Below are 15,143 nucleotides of genomic sequence, written 5' to 3'. Positions count from 1 at the left end.
CGTTTATGACGCCAGTATTTCGATATACTATTATGATATAATAGCAATAAATCACACCCAGCGATGGTATTGTTTTGTAAGGTCTAAGCACATTTAAGGTAGGAGGCGCCTAAGGGACATATATTTGGACTCTTAAACTTTTCCGATTCTTTCGTGATCTAGTTACTTGTTGATGTGTAAGATAAAATTTTATTTTTCTCCATAGAGTTAACACAGGGATGGCGGCCATTTTGAATTTCAATAATCGGTAAATCGTAGGTAACCTGTTTCTCCAGTAACAAAACTTGTACGGTGACCCTCGATTTTTAGTCTTGATTTTGAAAGGGCATTGTTGAGAGATGACATGAGGAAAGGTTAAGCAAAAGTTGAAGTCAAGGTTAAGTAAATGTTGAAGTCTTTTTCTTCCGAGGCGCGTCCTGCCGTAATAGAACAGCACATGTGGTGTGTTACAACATACCCCTCCGCCTACGGCATCTGGGAACAGCGATGTGTTTTTAGTAACGTATGCCCCCCCCGGGGGGGAGATAATAAACTGGTGCTAGAACCCTCATGACCAGCTAACAGGTGTTTATTGTCTCATACTATTTGGTTCGGTAACTGCAACTTAACGATCAGAAGCTTATTACATTAGTATTTTGTTCACCGATGACGTTTCAGTGCAGTTCGCACAAACGAAAGCGACAGACTTAAACTTTCGTCCTAACTTCCTTTAATCATAGTTTTAACATTTCTCTTTCGAAATCATGGAAAAATAGGGATCGCCTTGCAACATTTGATACTAGTGAACAGATAGCCAAATATTTACACTTGAACTTAATTACAAAATGGCCACCATCCCTGTGTTTACTTTTAACACGATTGGAACTAATTTCGGATAATTGGATGATGAAGTAATGTCTGTTTGATCTGTAAATGTAAGCTCATTTGCTTTTCTTTTTCAGTCATACCACAGGGGCTCACAAATGGCTATATAAGTCAATATTACAGCGTTTTTCTTTCTTTTTCAATGTTACAAATAAACTAGCTGAGCCTGAAGAGCACAACACTTGTGTAGCTGTCTTTTGTGTAGCTTGTATTGGCATGTATAGTGCGCCCTCAATAGGGAGTGTGATCATATGTAAATGCGACCTTTGGTTCCGTGACCTCTAGCCATGCCTACTTCCCTCTCCATATGGCCGGCCATGCGTACAGACGTCGCTGTGTTTACTGACGTCGCTGTGTTTACTGTACTAATTTCCCAGCATAGCGAGGACAGGAAGTAGGAATGGCTAGAGGTCACGGAACTAAAGGTCGCATTTACATATGATCACACTCCCTATTGAGGGCGCACTATACATGCCAATACAAGCTACACAAAAGACAGCTACACAAGTGTTGTGCTCTTCAGGCTCAGCTAGTTTATTTGTAACATTGAAAAAGAAAGAAAAACGCTGTAATATTGACTTATATAGCCATTTGTGAGCCCCTGTGGTCATACACTTGTTTTATAAGTAATTTGTAATATTGCAACAATCAGCTAAAGAGCACCTTACACTTTTGAGAAATTTTAAAAATGTGAAAATCCAATTATCCCAAATTAGTTCCAATCGTGTTTTTAAGGTTCCAAGACAAGAAATTGACCTTTTTAATCTAACAATTCTCTGGTGGTTAATAAGCTCAGAACCCCCCTAAATTATACATTTTCTGAAAGCCTAGATATAAGGGACCAATTTGGTAACCACAGTGTCACCATTGTTTACATAACTATCACGTGACAGGTAATTTGCATAACCTTTCAAAAATCTGTTTTCCCTATGTTTTGTCTCAATACCCCAAAATATCTGACTCAAACTTGCTGAAATACAAGCTGTCACAACGCTCTTTTAAAGAGTGTCTCAGATATTTTATTTCGATAGTTTTTTTATGTACAATTTTAAAGAAATTAACTAGGGTTAAATTCGCTGCTGTGGAAGTTGTTCTGGCATAAAAAATTGTTTAAGAAGGTTTAAAAAAATTCTGAGACACCTTTTTCAAGATACCTGGGACAGCTTGTACTCACACAAATTTCAGCCATATATCTCAAAGCATTGAAACAAAACATAGGGAAAACCGATATTTGAAAGATTATGCAAATTACCTATCACATGATAGTTATGTACACAATGGTGACACCATGGTAACAAAAATGTTTCCCTGTATCTAAGCTTTCGGAAAATATATAATTTACGGGGGTTCTGAGCTTATTAACCAATAGAGAATCGTTAGCTTTGAAAGGTCGATTTTTTTGTCTTGGAACCTTAAGAGTGAAATAAAATTACCGATTTACAAAAAAAATAAGCCGATGAAAACTTTATTTACCCTATGAACTTCAAAATGAGATCCCACAAATTGTATTGTTAAAGTTTGGGAGTCCGAATATCTGTCCCAGAGGCGCATTCTTGCTTACTAAGCACGGTCCCTCCACAATAGGGAAGGAATCGTGATTGAAGAGAGCATTCAAGCACTTACAACGGTGTCAACCTACCTGAAATGCATTTATCCCTCTCAGGTTACACATGACGCGGTTATTGTATTTTGAATCTCAAGTGCTAAATATATGGATTTGGGCAAGGCAAAAGGAAATCAGTCTAAGTTGCGTACAAGAACGCTTTATAATTTATAGCTTGGTGGCTTTATATGCCGGATAAAAAGAAAAGTTTTGTGGAATCATGTCGGGAGCGGCGCTCTTTCCTCAGCTCTCGACCGAGAGACAACCTGACATCCACTCAATGATGACATATTGTTCGCGTTGACATATAATCATCTGTTTCTGATCAGCCGAAAAATTAATATAGAAGTACAGGTATACAGTGAATGGAAAAGGGAACGATGAAAACGTAGACACTGATGTTACCGATGTTTTCCCAGCTTATCGCATCAAGCGCCGAGTTCAATGCTAACGCAAGCATCCTGCAAAGTTTTAAACTTTACATTTTCAAAGACCTTCAAAATGAGCCCCGACAAGCGGTAGACCAGAAAAGGGCAAAAAGTTTGAAAATCAAAATATCTGTCTCCGAGGCGCATTCTAACTTAATGCTCATCTCAGCGTTCAGTTCCATCACCAAAACCACAGGCGAAATGAAAAAAAAAGCAACATACTTTAATGACGAACGTATTTTCTTGGCCATACAAGACAAGTCGATAAAGGAATCATTCCCACAGAGTAAAAATTCTTATTACTGTCTCAAATTTGAAAACAGCTGTTATTAGTTACCAACAGATTTTGCGAGCCTATATCGGGACGGATATCTCATCAGCAAATTTATGCAGAAATCTCATTGACATGTTTCTCAGTCAAATCAGCCTCAAATTAATAACAATGAACTCATTTACTTACGCTCATAGAGTCTGTTATTCTCTTATTGACAAATCAAATTTGATAGTTACTAGCAGGCACTTGCTAGGAGAATTTAGATCAGACTGAATCATGCTGTCTAAATTACCCATGAACTAACATAATCATAATTCATGATACGAATTTCCAATAAACTCTCTCTGTGTCATGCTAGGGTAGAGGTTTGATAGAGCCGATATTAACTCATACCACGCATACTTATTCATTTCTTCACACAACAACAGTTTTGTCATCTCTGTGAGCCGTGCAAAGGCTGCCTGTAAACGGCTATAGAAGCTGCCATGGATTTCATGGACCAAGCTTTCAGTATGTTTAATGTGGCGTTCTGACAAACAGAACTGACTGCAAATCTGACAAAAAAATATGGCAAAACACGGCGACATTAACAGCACACAGTCTTCATAATGCCATCTGGGTATGGTCTTCCTTCGCTCATGAAGATTACAAGTGAAAACCCAAATTAGCGAATGAATTTTGGTGCGAAACGTGTATGCAGCGTTTTCAATTCTTCAACTCCTATAACGTCATATGGGAGTAATATACATTTGAATCTATGTCTTTCCCGTTTTATCAGCGCCCTCTTGTATGTCCGGTCGATAAAAACTGACGATCTTGTTCTGTTCCAAGATTTTCCAAAGCTCCCATTCGTTGATAAAATTGTGATTCGTCCTGCTCTTAGTAATCTTGGTGGCGTTCTGTTTGTCGTAGTAGTGGAGAGACGAACTGTTTGTCACTCCGAACCCAAACATCTTGATTTCGTCACAATTGTAGAGGGCAACGGCCGCCGTTATGCACCCTGAAAGCGAAAAATAGCGTGGGCCGTTAGTTGTCGTACCATATACCTGTACACATGTGTGCGTCGTCGCTGAATGTAGTTGTGAAAACGACGTAGAGGATTCAGTCTCACTATGGAAGCAGGAGGCGGATATATAGTGTTCAGACGAACATGGAGCTCACTTCAACTTTTGCTCAAACTTCACTAAAGGAATCTTCCAACCATACCCTTTCAAAATCAGGAATAAAAATCGGGGGTCACCGTGTAAATTTTGGTACTGGAGAAACAAATTACCGAAGATTTACCGATATTTGAAACTCAAAATGGCCGCCATCTCTGTGTTAACTCTATGGAGAAAAATAAAAGTTTTCGATTTCGAAAGACGGCACACGTGAAAATCTTTCGTATTAAAATGAGCTCCCCCAAGAGGTAGATCAGAAAGAATTATAAAAGTTTGAGAGTCACAATATCTGTCCCTGAGGCGCGTTCTATCTTAAATTTGTTCAGAAAAAATAGGGGCGATGATAGTTACATGTATATGGCGCTTTAAAGGGACGAAGTCGATGGCCCAATGCAAGAATTCAATCGATTTTACTGATGTAAATGTTTATTTTTTCCTAGGATGGCAGATGCTGAAACTGAACAATCTAAATATTTGATTCGGAACTGAAACAAATTTAAACAGCCATCTGAATCTAAAATAAAATTCGGGGGATATGTTTGCTTCTGTCGATCAGAAAATTCCTGTCAGCCAATTCATAAAATGTCATTGACATCTCAACGACATAAATTTGGACAGCTATTGTGTCTGCTGATGGTTCGCAGGCACTATTTTAAGTTGTAAGATATCTGGGCAACATAGTCGATATTTTCCAGCGGACCCTAGAACTTGCCAATCACCATATTGTGGATCGTGAATGTAATTATTTGAGCTGTTGTTGCCTGTCTCGTTCGTAATTTCTGATTAGTCTGTCCGGCCCAACCATGTTCTACATTATAACATCGTTACGTTGTTCAGTAACCACTTATCGAAATCGCCAGCTGGGTGTGTTGATGGAACCACACACCCGTATAACTATGGTACTCGTACAGAGTTATGATCAAACATTGTCCCCCTTCTTGACAACAACCAGGTGTACACAGGAACGCCCTTTTAAAAAACGTCGGGGTTTGAACCTACTTCTTTTATTTTTTTTAATGAAACGTTTTTGCACAAGCGACGATAGGCGGAGACATGCCGTTTGGATTCTGAAGGATTTCCCTGGGTGGGATCTCTAGCTATTTATCAATACAAAGTAGAGCGTGACCTTTCGACACCCCTCACCCCGCACTCGAGCATTTCACGCAAACGACCACAGGTATACGAGAAATAACTTAGAGCAAATATTTGAACAAAGTCTATAAGAGAGTTAGTTCTTCACATATCTTCTGATTTCCTGCAGTTTTATGTCTAGACCTAAATTGATCGTCGGAAACTTTTGGTTAGTCGATTCAAACATAGACCCTCGAGTTTTTCTCGAGGGTCTATGATTGAATGTACACTTAAGGTATTGGGTGAGATCATCGCAATTTCCGGAAGATAAAGAGCTGCTGGTTTGTAAACGTCACAAAAAGGTATGCCGTATTTTAATGCCACATTTAATTATGTTTACGTCCGTCTATATTGAGAATTGACAGCGTGAACACATAAAATTTCCCCTCTATCTAAAAACATCCAAATACTTTTGTCGTTTGTATAAGCATGTAATAAAGGCATGGTTGCATTAACACATATGGGTCCTCAGCTGCCAGCAATGTCCCATCCTCCCGTTGGGCAAATGGGTATCTGCCCTCAGGGCTCAAGCCACTGTATAGCATTATCATACGGGTATTCTTTTACCTGTGGATGGGTAATACCCTTTTCCGTTGAGAAAATTGATGTGGAAGTGTCTCAGAAAATCTGGATGAAGGATTCTTATCTTCGTTGGGTTTACCAAGGTGCCATTATTGAAATATCTTGATGACCTATCAGTGGAGTGGAAAATGGAATAGATATCATAAGTGATATCACGTGGATCACATCTGAAACGGAAAAAATTGAAATTCAAAGCGATCGAAAATGCTTCAGAGTCTAAGTTACTTCGAAAAGACGTTACATGCAAACGTTTAAATACTCGCACATATGTATGTATGTATGTATGTATGTATGTATGTATGTATGTATGTATGTATGTATGTATGTATGTATGTATGTATGTATGTATCTATGTATGTATGTATGTATGTATGTATGTATGTATGTATGTATGTATGTATGTATGTATGTATCTATGTATGTATCTATGTATGTATCTATGTATTATGTATCTATGTATTTATGTATCTATGTATCTATCTATTTATCTATGTACCTGATGAAAATTAAGTGCCATACATGGCAACACTTACAGTTTAGGTTCAGTCGCCATACTGCCATTCAAAAACTTTTCAAGCCAAGTGACCATAAACCGTGTAAATATTGGAGCAATGTAATAAATATCCTGCAATATGAATATATGAAACTGACTTTAATAACGGAAATGGGCACTTGGCGACATTACAATTCCCTCACCGGGTTACAATATTATGAAATTGACTTTAATATTATGAAATGGGCACTTGGCGACATTACAATTCCCTCATCGGGTTACAATATTATGAAATTGACTTTAATATTATGAAATGGGCACTTGGCGACATTACAATTCCCTCATCGGGTTACAATATTATGAAATTGACTTTAATAACATGAAATGGGCACTTGGCGACATTACAATTCCCTCATCGGGTTACAATATTATGAAATTGACTTTAATAACATGAAATGGGCACTTGGCGACATTACAATTCCCTCATCGGGTTACAATATTATGAAATTGACTTTAATAACATGAAATGGACACTTGTTGACATTACAATTCCGTCACTGGGTTACGATATTACCAAAGATATAATTAAATCCGTTGATTTAATTTGGGTACCCAGCATTGTCTTCTCTTTACGGCTTACTACGATGCACATAAAAATTTTGTTGAGGCACCGATCGATTGTTGAAGGTTTGATTTGACCCTTTCTGTCTCATGAAAGGTAAAACCGCGACTTCCTGCGATTGCTCATTAACGTTTGTGAGTTCCGATTCGCCGACTGATAACCTGTCACTGTCGGCGAATTAAATGAATAATAGTAGTAAAGTAAACGTGGACAACTGGGATTAAGTAAGAATTTTACACCCCATTTTATTCATTTATCTACATGAAGCGAAGGAAAAATTAACCATCCATGTAACTAAAGTATAACCCTGACCTATATACGAACTCACGCACGCGCAGCAGTGCATTGTCCTGTACTAAGCGGGGAAATTCCCTGCTGAGTCATTCACATTCCAAATGGAACTTGCGCAATACAGTAGCTATGACTCACCCCCACTGGGCAAAACAGAACGACATTCTATTCTCTCTCTCATTTGTTAGATAGATTCTGACTGAGCCGTACCAGAGCCGGTCTGCTCTTACAAAGGCAACCTTCGCTTACGGTTCCGGAGCTGATTCTCGTTTATGGATGTGAATTTTATCTGCTGGCTGTTCCCTTTTCACTATGTTTGGAGTCGTCGGAACGAGATTTTCCCCTACCATACCGGAACACTGTTGCGCAATACCCTATCAGGACGCAGCAGGAACTTTCCAGCAGGGAATTTCGCAATACCGCTTTCGCAATACCGGGCTTCAGTTGCTTAGTAACTTGTGATGTCATGTTCAATGTCTGTCATTCTACAGTTTTCAGAAAATCGTTCCGATAGGTTTCTGTGGAATTTTTTCTGAACCTAACTTTCATATCCATTCAATCCATAATATCGTAGATATCGCTCCAGCGGCGGACTAAATCCTTCTTGTTTTTGTATTTCTAGCGCCTGATGAAATATGTCCTGAATAAGTTCTGACCCCGGAGCCTCCTCGTTCCGAAGGGTTGCACCTTTTTCTTGTATTTGTGTAAGCAGCTGTTTATATTGAACATAATAATGTTTATATTTCTCTCGTCTCTTTGCTACACCAGTTTTCCCTTGTATCACATCAATAACAACACCTGGTATAGGAGTTAAGGCTAACAGTACCGGAACTGTCGGAATTGCCGCTATTACAGCAGAGCTTACAAGAATTCCCTTAGTAATATTGAGAGCCATATCAATTCGACCCATTAATTTGTAACTTCGTCGATATGCAGCACTTGTTCTTTCTATGTAATCAGCCAATTGTTCAACGCTTTCAACAACTGAGATGTGCATTTTTTACTGTATATGTAAGGGATGATAAAAAATAATTGTAGTAATATAGAAATACAATATGGCAGAAGGAGGAGAAGATATACCACTCCAGGATTTCGATGATGCAAATTTGAATGATGACGATGTTACTGCTGAAACAACTTTTTCCTATGATGATAATGCCCTTGCAGAAGCTGATCCTTTCCTTGCTAGCCCACGCGATAGCCCGCAGGTGGGTCGTTGGATGAACTTAGAGTAGGAAGCAAAATATATAAGGTTAGACAATTCTTAGACTATAATAAAATTACTGATCCGGATGCACTAAATGTATTGGCTATGGAATCTGAGGTTAGGGATGGAAAGCTGTATTATAAAAACCTCAAGCTGTCTAAAGATAGAGGAGGTGGATTTTATAAGCTCACCACATTAATGAGAGAAAAAGGAGGACATGAATTTATTAGAGAAGTATTAGGGGGCCGCTCTAGCGCAGAGCCCGAAAATGTGAGTCGTGAATTGCATTCTGAAGATGTGAAAAACGATAAAATACCGGCTGAGAAGATGTCACCAAAAGACATGGGTATATACAAAGATAAACTGACAGAGTTACGGCAAGATGCTTCTGGTAATGCAGATAAAATAAAAGCTTTTGAAAATAAAATCGACCAATGGAACAATCTAAACCCTGAATATAGAGCTTTTGTTGATGAATTAAAGATGGCAAATATGCGTCTTGATGAGCTTTACAGTGAAAGAGAAAATCTGTTAGAGCAGACAGAACTTACACCCGAACTCAGAACAAGACTAGCTAAAATTGATGATCGAATTGAAGTACAACTTGATATGACCAGTGGGGCACGTGAAAGACTGGCGTCGACTAGGTCTCTTCGTGATGTAATTTCTGATCCAGATTTGTCACTTAGGTTGAAGCTGACTGAGTTATTTAAACGAAATGGTATTACAATCGCTGCAATACTGACTGCCCTTGGAATGACAATATCAACAATTGCCCTGGCTGTGACTAGAGGAGGAGGGGGAGCAGGGGGAGGAGGAGCAAACGCAGGAGGTTCAGGTCCGCCCAAAGTATATACAAAAGCGAAAGAAATTGTAAAGCAATTTGGCGAATGGTTAAAAACCTTGGCCGCAAAAAGTGCTGCTGCAATACCAGGTTTAATCGGTTCCCTCGTCAGTTTTCTATTAAAAACAGCAGGATCGGTGGTCGGATTTGTCGGAGAACAGCTATGGATATTTTTAACTGGTTTAACATTAGTAATTATAATAAAATTATGTATTAATATATGACACCCCTACGGCATCGACATGTTTGGTGAAAAGAATATTGCAAAGTTTCTTTCTAAAAATAAAGACCTGTTTGGTTTCTCTGTCGAATTGGAATGGTGCAAACTTCGGCGGGTAAATCGTCATATACTTCGAGCAAATCCAGGTGTCCGACTCAAAGATGATAATCTTTATCATAACATTTTAGCTTTCGTGAAGGAATGTCAAAAGACTAACTTCTTTAAGCGACTAGAATTCATAAACGTCTTTCAGGAGATTGACAATGATGAAATGGAAGTCCAACATCTCCAAGAATATTGGGTCCTTCGATTGATTCGCGACACAGGCAATCGATTTATCTTTCAGGCAGACGGAAATATTTACGTAAAGATGTGATTTTTCTTCTAAGTTATTATATACACGAAGTGAAATGTAAGATGTGATTAATTTCTTTTTTTTCTTCTACTATATACATTACACGAAAAATGGGGTACGATAGAACATTATCACCAACTTTCACCAACCGAATACCGAATGGAACGAAGTCAGAAAGAACTCATCACGTGATTGCTCATAATCCAAGTGAGGCAGATCCAGGCCAGACACTTATCATACGATGTCCGAAGTTAGAAAGCGGAGTACTCTTAGTTCCAGATACTTTCGACCTGGTTTTTGATCTTGAAGTAATGGGAGGTGGAACTACCCGTGTAGTACAAAATGTTGCAAAAAATTTGGTGGAGCGTATGAAACTCACATTTGAGGGTCAGACACTTTTCGATTTGAATAAATATAACCTTATTGAATGTTATCGCGATCTCTTCAAACATAAAAAGGAGAGAACTAACATGACACTGTACGGAATTCAGAACGAAAATCTAAGAAAATTAAGAAGCGGTTCGGCCGATGCAGATGCTGCCGTCGTGGGCGATAATTTACTTTTTGACACATATAAAACAAAATATGCTATTCGTCTCACTCATCCCCTCGTGACAGGTCATGGAGTTGCATATCCAAAAGCGTTAGGGAGTCATATTGAATGGGAAATTACGTTGGCACCCGCCCCCCAATTAATTGTCAGTAATAAACTGATTACAACCAATTATAAATTAAAAAACATTCAAATGGAATACGAGACAATTTCTGACCTCAATCTCGCGAGGTCAACTGCTGGTTATTACAACGGTGGAAAAAGTTACCTTACGAGCATATACATTATTTTAGAACAATCCCATTCAAAGAATCGGACACGGTTATCAATGAAAATATAAATGTACCACGACGTAGCATTAGAGGTATCGCTATACTCTTCACTAAAAATCAGAATCAGTCAGAACTGAACAGTGAACTTTTCTTTAACCCATCCATTGAATCTGTGTCTGTAATGATTGAAGGCATTGCAAATAAAGTGTACGCTCAGAAGATGATACCAAGACAATTTTGGCGAGAGGTGCGACGGTATTTTGCTGAAGATAAAGATTGGTGTGAAATTGATATAGATGAGGCCGATTATTTGAAGAATAAATTCTGTCTGTTTATCGATCTGCGTAGCTTTAAAGATATTGAGTTTCATGGAAATGGTTTAAAAGTAATTAACACAAAGGACGGAATTCAACTTGAGATCCTGAAGAAAGATACCGCGTGGGTTGGCGATGACGCTCACAATGATAATATATTTGCCCACATTTATGTTATCAGTGATGCCCAGGTCACTGTTGAAAATAGTAGATTAATGTCTTTACAATTTTAACCATGACCATGACCCGTCGTCCGTCCTATCGGCCATGTTTCTACCAGCCATTCGCCCGTGTCTGGATTGTATAGCTGCACACGTTTGATATCATTGGCGCCATCATAATTTTACTACGCTTTTCACTACGGATTTCTCCAGCCTTTTTCCGTACAAACTGTACAAACTGTGCCGGCTCCGGCTTCTTCCCAGTTTCAAATAGATCTTTATAATCTTCAAAGTTCAAATGTTTTCTAACACAAACATCTTTCACCCCTTTATTTTTTTTCGTCTCCGAAGTTGGAGTTCGAAAAGCATACACTTTCGAGCGTATGCCGACAAAATCAAGAATAGGTTCACCATTCAACTCATCTTTAAATTTACCTATCACTTTTTTATTAATCTTCGGAAAGTTGGGGGCTATCGCACCGCTCATCCCACTAGTATCATATATAGACTTCTCACCATTCTTTTCCACATCTTCCCGAACTATATCATTGAAAGTTACGTCCGGGGAGGCGTTCGGGATCGGTACACTGTAAACAAAACTGTCAGTATCCATGTAGGCTAATCGTATTCCAGGGAACTGTTTTCGAAAGTAATTGTAATGCGTCTCATACATAAGCAGCTTAGAAAGTTCCAGTACTGCGGCGCCGATGAAAACTGGTTTTACATATCTATGCTCATCCGTTTTCAGTTCCAGTAGGGCACTGTCGCAGGAATCGCCATCCTCTTCGGAAGTTATGAAAGTTATATGTTTCATCTTTGGATTATACTTCTGAATCTTTTTACGTCCACTATCCGTGCCCCTATCGGAACGGTTCCAGTCCGAAACAAATTTAAAGTCTCTGTACTTTCGAACATCTTCTATTGTCTTACCGAACATTGCATTATTCATCAGCTTATAGAAATTCTTTTCGAAATCTGTCCTCCCCTTTGCCCTCATTTTAGTGTTAAAGTCAATATATTTCGCGAGACATGGAGCTTCATCGAAAGCAAGCACCCGATAAATCTTTTTCAATCTCATTCCCATCCGAAGATAGAATTCCAGCAACTTGTAGTGTAAGACATAGGACTCTCTATCCATCACACTTGTAATCAGTCGACCGCCCTGCCTCGGAAATTCATAGTGATGCGGTGCTAATGGCAAATCGCTGTGTTCTTCATGTAATTCGGCTGGGTATTCTAAGTCTACTTCTAGAAAACTTGGTGGAAAGGTGGAACCAGGTCCCCACGCTCCGGCTCCGCCCCCCGCTCCGCCCCCCGCTCCGTCTCGGGCCCCGCATTCCCATTCCTCCCACTCTTCCATCGTCATCCAATGAAGTCCGCCCGTAGGCATTGCCTGACTCATTGCCCAGCCGTAGAGATTGTTTGCATCGAGATATTTTATTTCGGTCACCGGCTTCTCCGGATCGTAATTCCCGCCAGTGGCGCCGGCCGCAGGATGATTTGTCTGTAAATAATGAATATTACACTGGCTGATACCACCTCTAATTCCCCGTTGTACGAAAGTCATCTGCTCAGCATCTGAATGAGCCCAATTTATTACCCGTGTAAAGTAAAGTAACATAGCATCCCATGTCAAGCCAGGCGCTGACATGTATGGGCCGGATCTAACTTATATGCTTCTAAACATGTGTCGCGAAAATTTTCGAATATATTTGCAAGAAGTAGAACGTCAGTCTCACAATAGAATTCCATATAATCACGAATCGTCTTACATCCAACTTCGTCCCATACTCTTAATGCATGTTCGTAATCAGACTCTGAAATCCCCTCTTCCGTCAATTCGCTATAAAATTCCCCCCTCTCCGGGAGCTGGTTCTCTCCCAGTCTGTCAACCGAGTCTAAATATTCGTAGGGGAAGAAACCTTTCGCCCTTTGAATGTCCGGGTACGTAAGTGGTACTGCCGTCCATCCGTGGTCCGGCACAGTCGTTGCCAACTTCGCCAATGACCCCATCATCAACTGAGCACTGTCCATAAACTTTATAGAAAAGAAACGTCTCTTTATCTCCCTCTTCCCTCCGGCAACAACAATTGAGGCGTGAAAAATAAATGTTTTCGAGAGACCCATAATTCCTCCATTGCTCGTCTTAGCTATGATTTTAGGCTCTGGTCCCCCTCCGGCGTCGATTTCATGTAATTCTTTCAAAATAAAAGAACCATCGTATCCCTTGAGGTTGTGAAAGTAGATAGGAATGGTTCTCGACGGCCGGCATCCTTCGCAATAGAAGGTCGCCTCCTCTTCACTACTCGGTATCCTGCCGGCTCTCCACATGCAATACAGACTGGATCACATCCGTCGCGCCGGTAATTAGAAGGATCCCTCATCGGTATTATTTTCCAATAATACGATTTAGAATAATACTCGGCCCGTTCTTTCATATCCTTTAGAAAGTCTGTAACACAGGAGAGACCTGTGAATGTTCTTTTACCATAAACAGTGGGTCGCCTCATTCCGAAGGCGCCCCACCCCGTTCCACCATAACATACGAAAGACAAATTGGAATGTGCCGGCCGGTCCCTTCTCAATAATTGCCTCAGTATCTGCATAGACGACGTAGGGAGAAGGAACCTTCTTCCGATGTCCTTCAAATTGACACACTTCCTTAGGAAAATCTGGCTGGGCAGTGTCTGTTCCACAGTATACCTGATGTTTTTCTAATTCTTCTGTTGACTTAAAACCTCTTTTACAAACCGGGCAAATACACTTCCGTCTGCGCTCATTCTTTCGATTAGTACGAGAATTACGAAGGCGATTTTCCGCAGTAATTGGTACGAAGTGAGAACGGCCGCCGTCTTCGCCAACTATCAGTAAGATATTTGCTATTTGATCCGTCCCGCCTTCGGCTCCGCTACTATATAACACAGTTATGTCAGACGGGGGAGCGGGATCATTTTCGTAGATCTGAAATACTTGAAGTTTGACCCCTGGATTTTGCTGCTCGAAGCGCCTGAATACAGTCATATCGGCGGGCGTGGGCGTGGGTATTCCCTCCCAACAGTAGTCAGCCATAAATGGGGCGTACGTATTCCATTTTCTCCTTACCTGACCACATTTCTTTTCACGAAACTCGGGGTCGGCCAACTTTAAACTTGCTACGATGGCGTATTGAAAACAGTTCTCGCTGCCCGAAGGTAGCACCAGATCGCTCACACAATGCTTATTTTTTAACCATCTGGGAAGTTGAATCCCAGCCCCCCCTTCGGAACGCGTTCCAGCCCCGAGTAAAACTTCTACTAGAATTACTTCAAAATTAAGTATCTCCTCGAGAACGAGACCAGAACCCTCAACAGCTTCAATTGTATCAAGCATACGATCGTAGCGATCTATTAATTGTTGCCCCACATCCGATCCCGATCCTCTTACATCTTTTGTGTATGTATCTTTTAATTTAACAGGCAATGTACGATTTTGTGTATTACCAGTTTTCGGATCCGATAATTTGACTTCCATTTCGGTAAAAACAGAGTACATCTTTCGTTCCGTTTCTTTGACCATACCTTCAATATCCACCAGCTCCCCGATATCCTTGACTCGCTTGACTTCAGGAAATTCTTTTCGTAAAACTGCTCCCTTGAATGCTGTATGTAATCGACGGGCCATAATAATCTTTATGATATATACTATCCTAAAAATTTTTAAAATGAAAAAATAATTATTCTATGATAGGTCATCAAAAAATCCACTATAATATTTTTGTCAGCATTTATTT

At 39.9% G+C, this 15,143-nt stretch overlaps 1 protein-coding gene across 6 annotated transcripts in view; it reads right to left on the bottom strand.

The window, feature by feature from the left end:
* Positions 1 to 1,374: 1,374 nt before the first annotated feature.
* LOC139143996 (CMP-N-acetylneuraminate-beta-galactosamide-alpha-2,3-sialyltransferase 1-like) overlaps positions 1,375 to 15,143 on the bottom strand; it is a 52,646-nt gene continuing 38,877 nt past the window's right edge. For all 6 annotated transcript variants that reach the window (XM_070714626.1, XM_070714631.1, XM_070714628.1 and 3 more), the window contains 3 exons: positions 6,576 to 6,667; positions 6,028 to 6,152; positions 1,375 to 4,169 (listed from right to left, as the gene is read on the bottom strand). In XM_070714626.1, coding sequence (XP_070570727.1) covers positions 3,925 to 4,169; positions 6,028 to 6,152; positions 6,576 to 6,667 — 462 coding nt within the window. In that variant the 3' untranslated portion in view covers positions 1,375 to 3,924. The remainder of the gene's footprint in view (positions 4,170 to 6,027; positions 6,153 to 6,575; positions 6,668 to 15,143) is intronic.

The sequence above is a fragment of the Ptychodera flava genome, chromosome 11 (genome assembly GCF_041260155.1).
Source record: "Ptychodera flava strain L36383 chromosome 11, AS_Pfla_20210202, whole genome shotgun sequence".
Classification (NCBI taxonomy): Eukaryota; Metazoa; Hemichordata; class Enteropneusta; family Ptychoderidae; genus Ptychodera; species Ptychodera flava.
The sequence above is the reverse complement of the archived record's forward strand: the minus strand, read 5'-3'. Positions and strand labels throughout refer to the sequence as shown.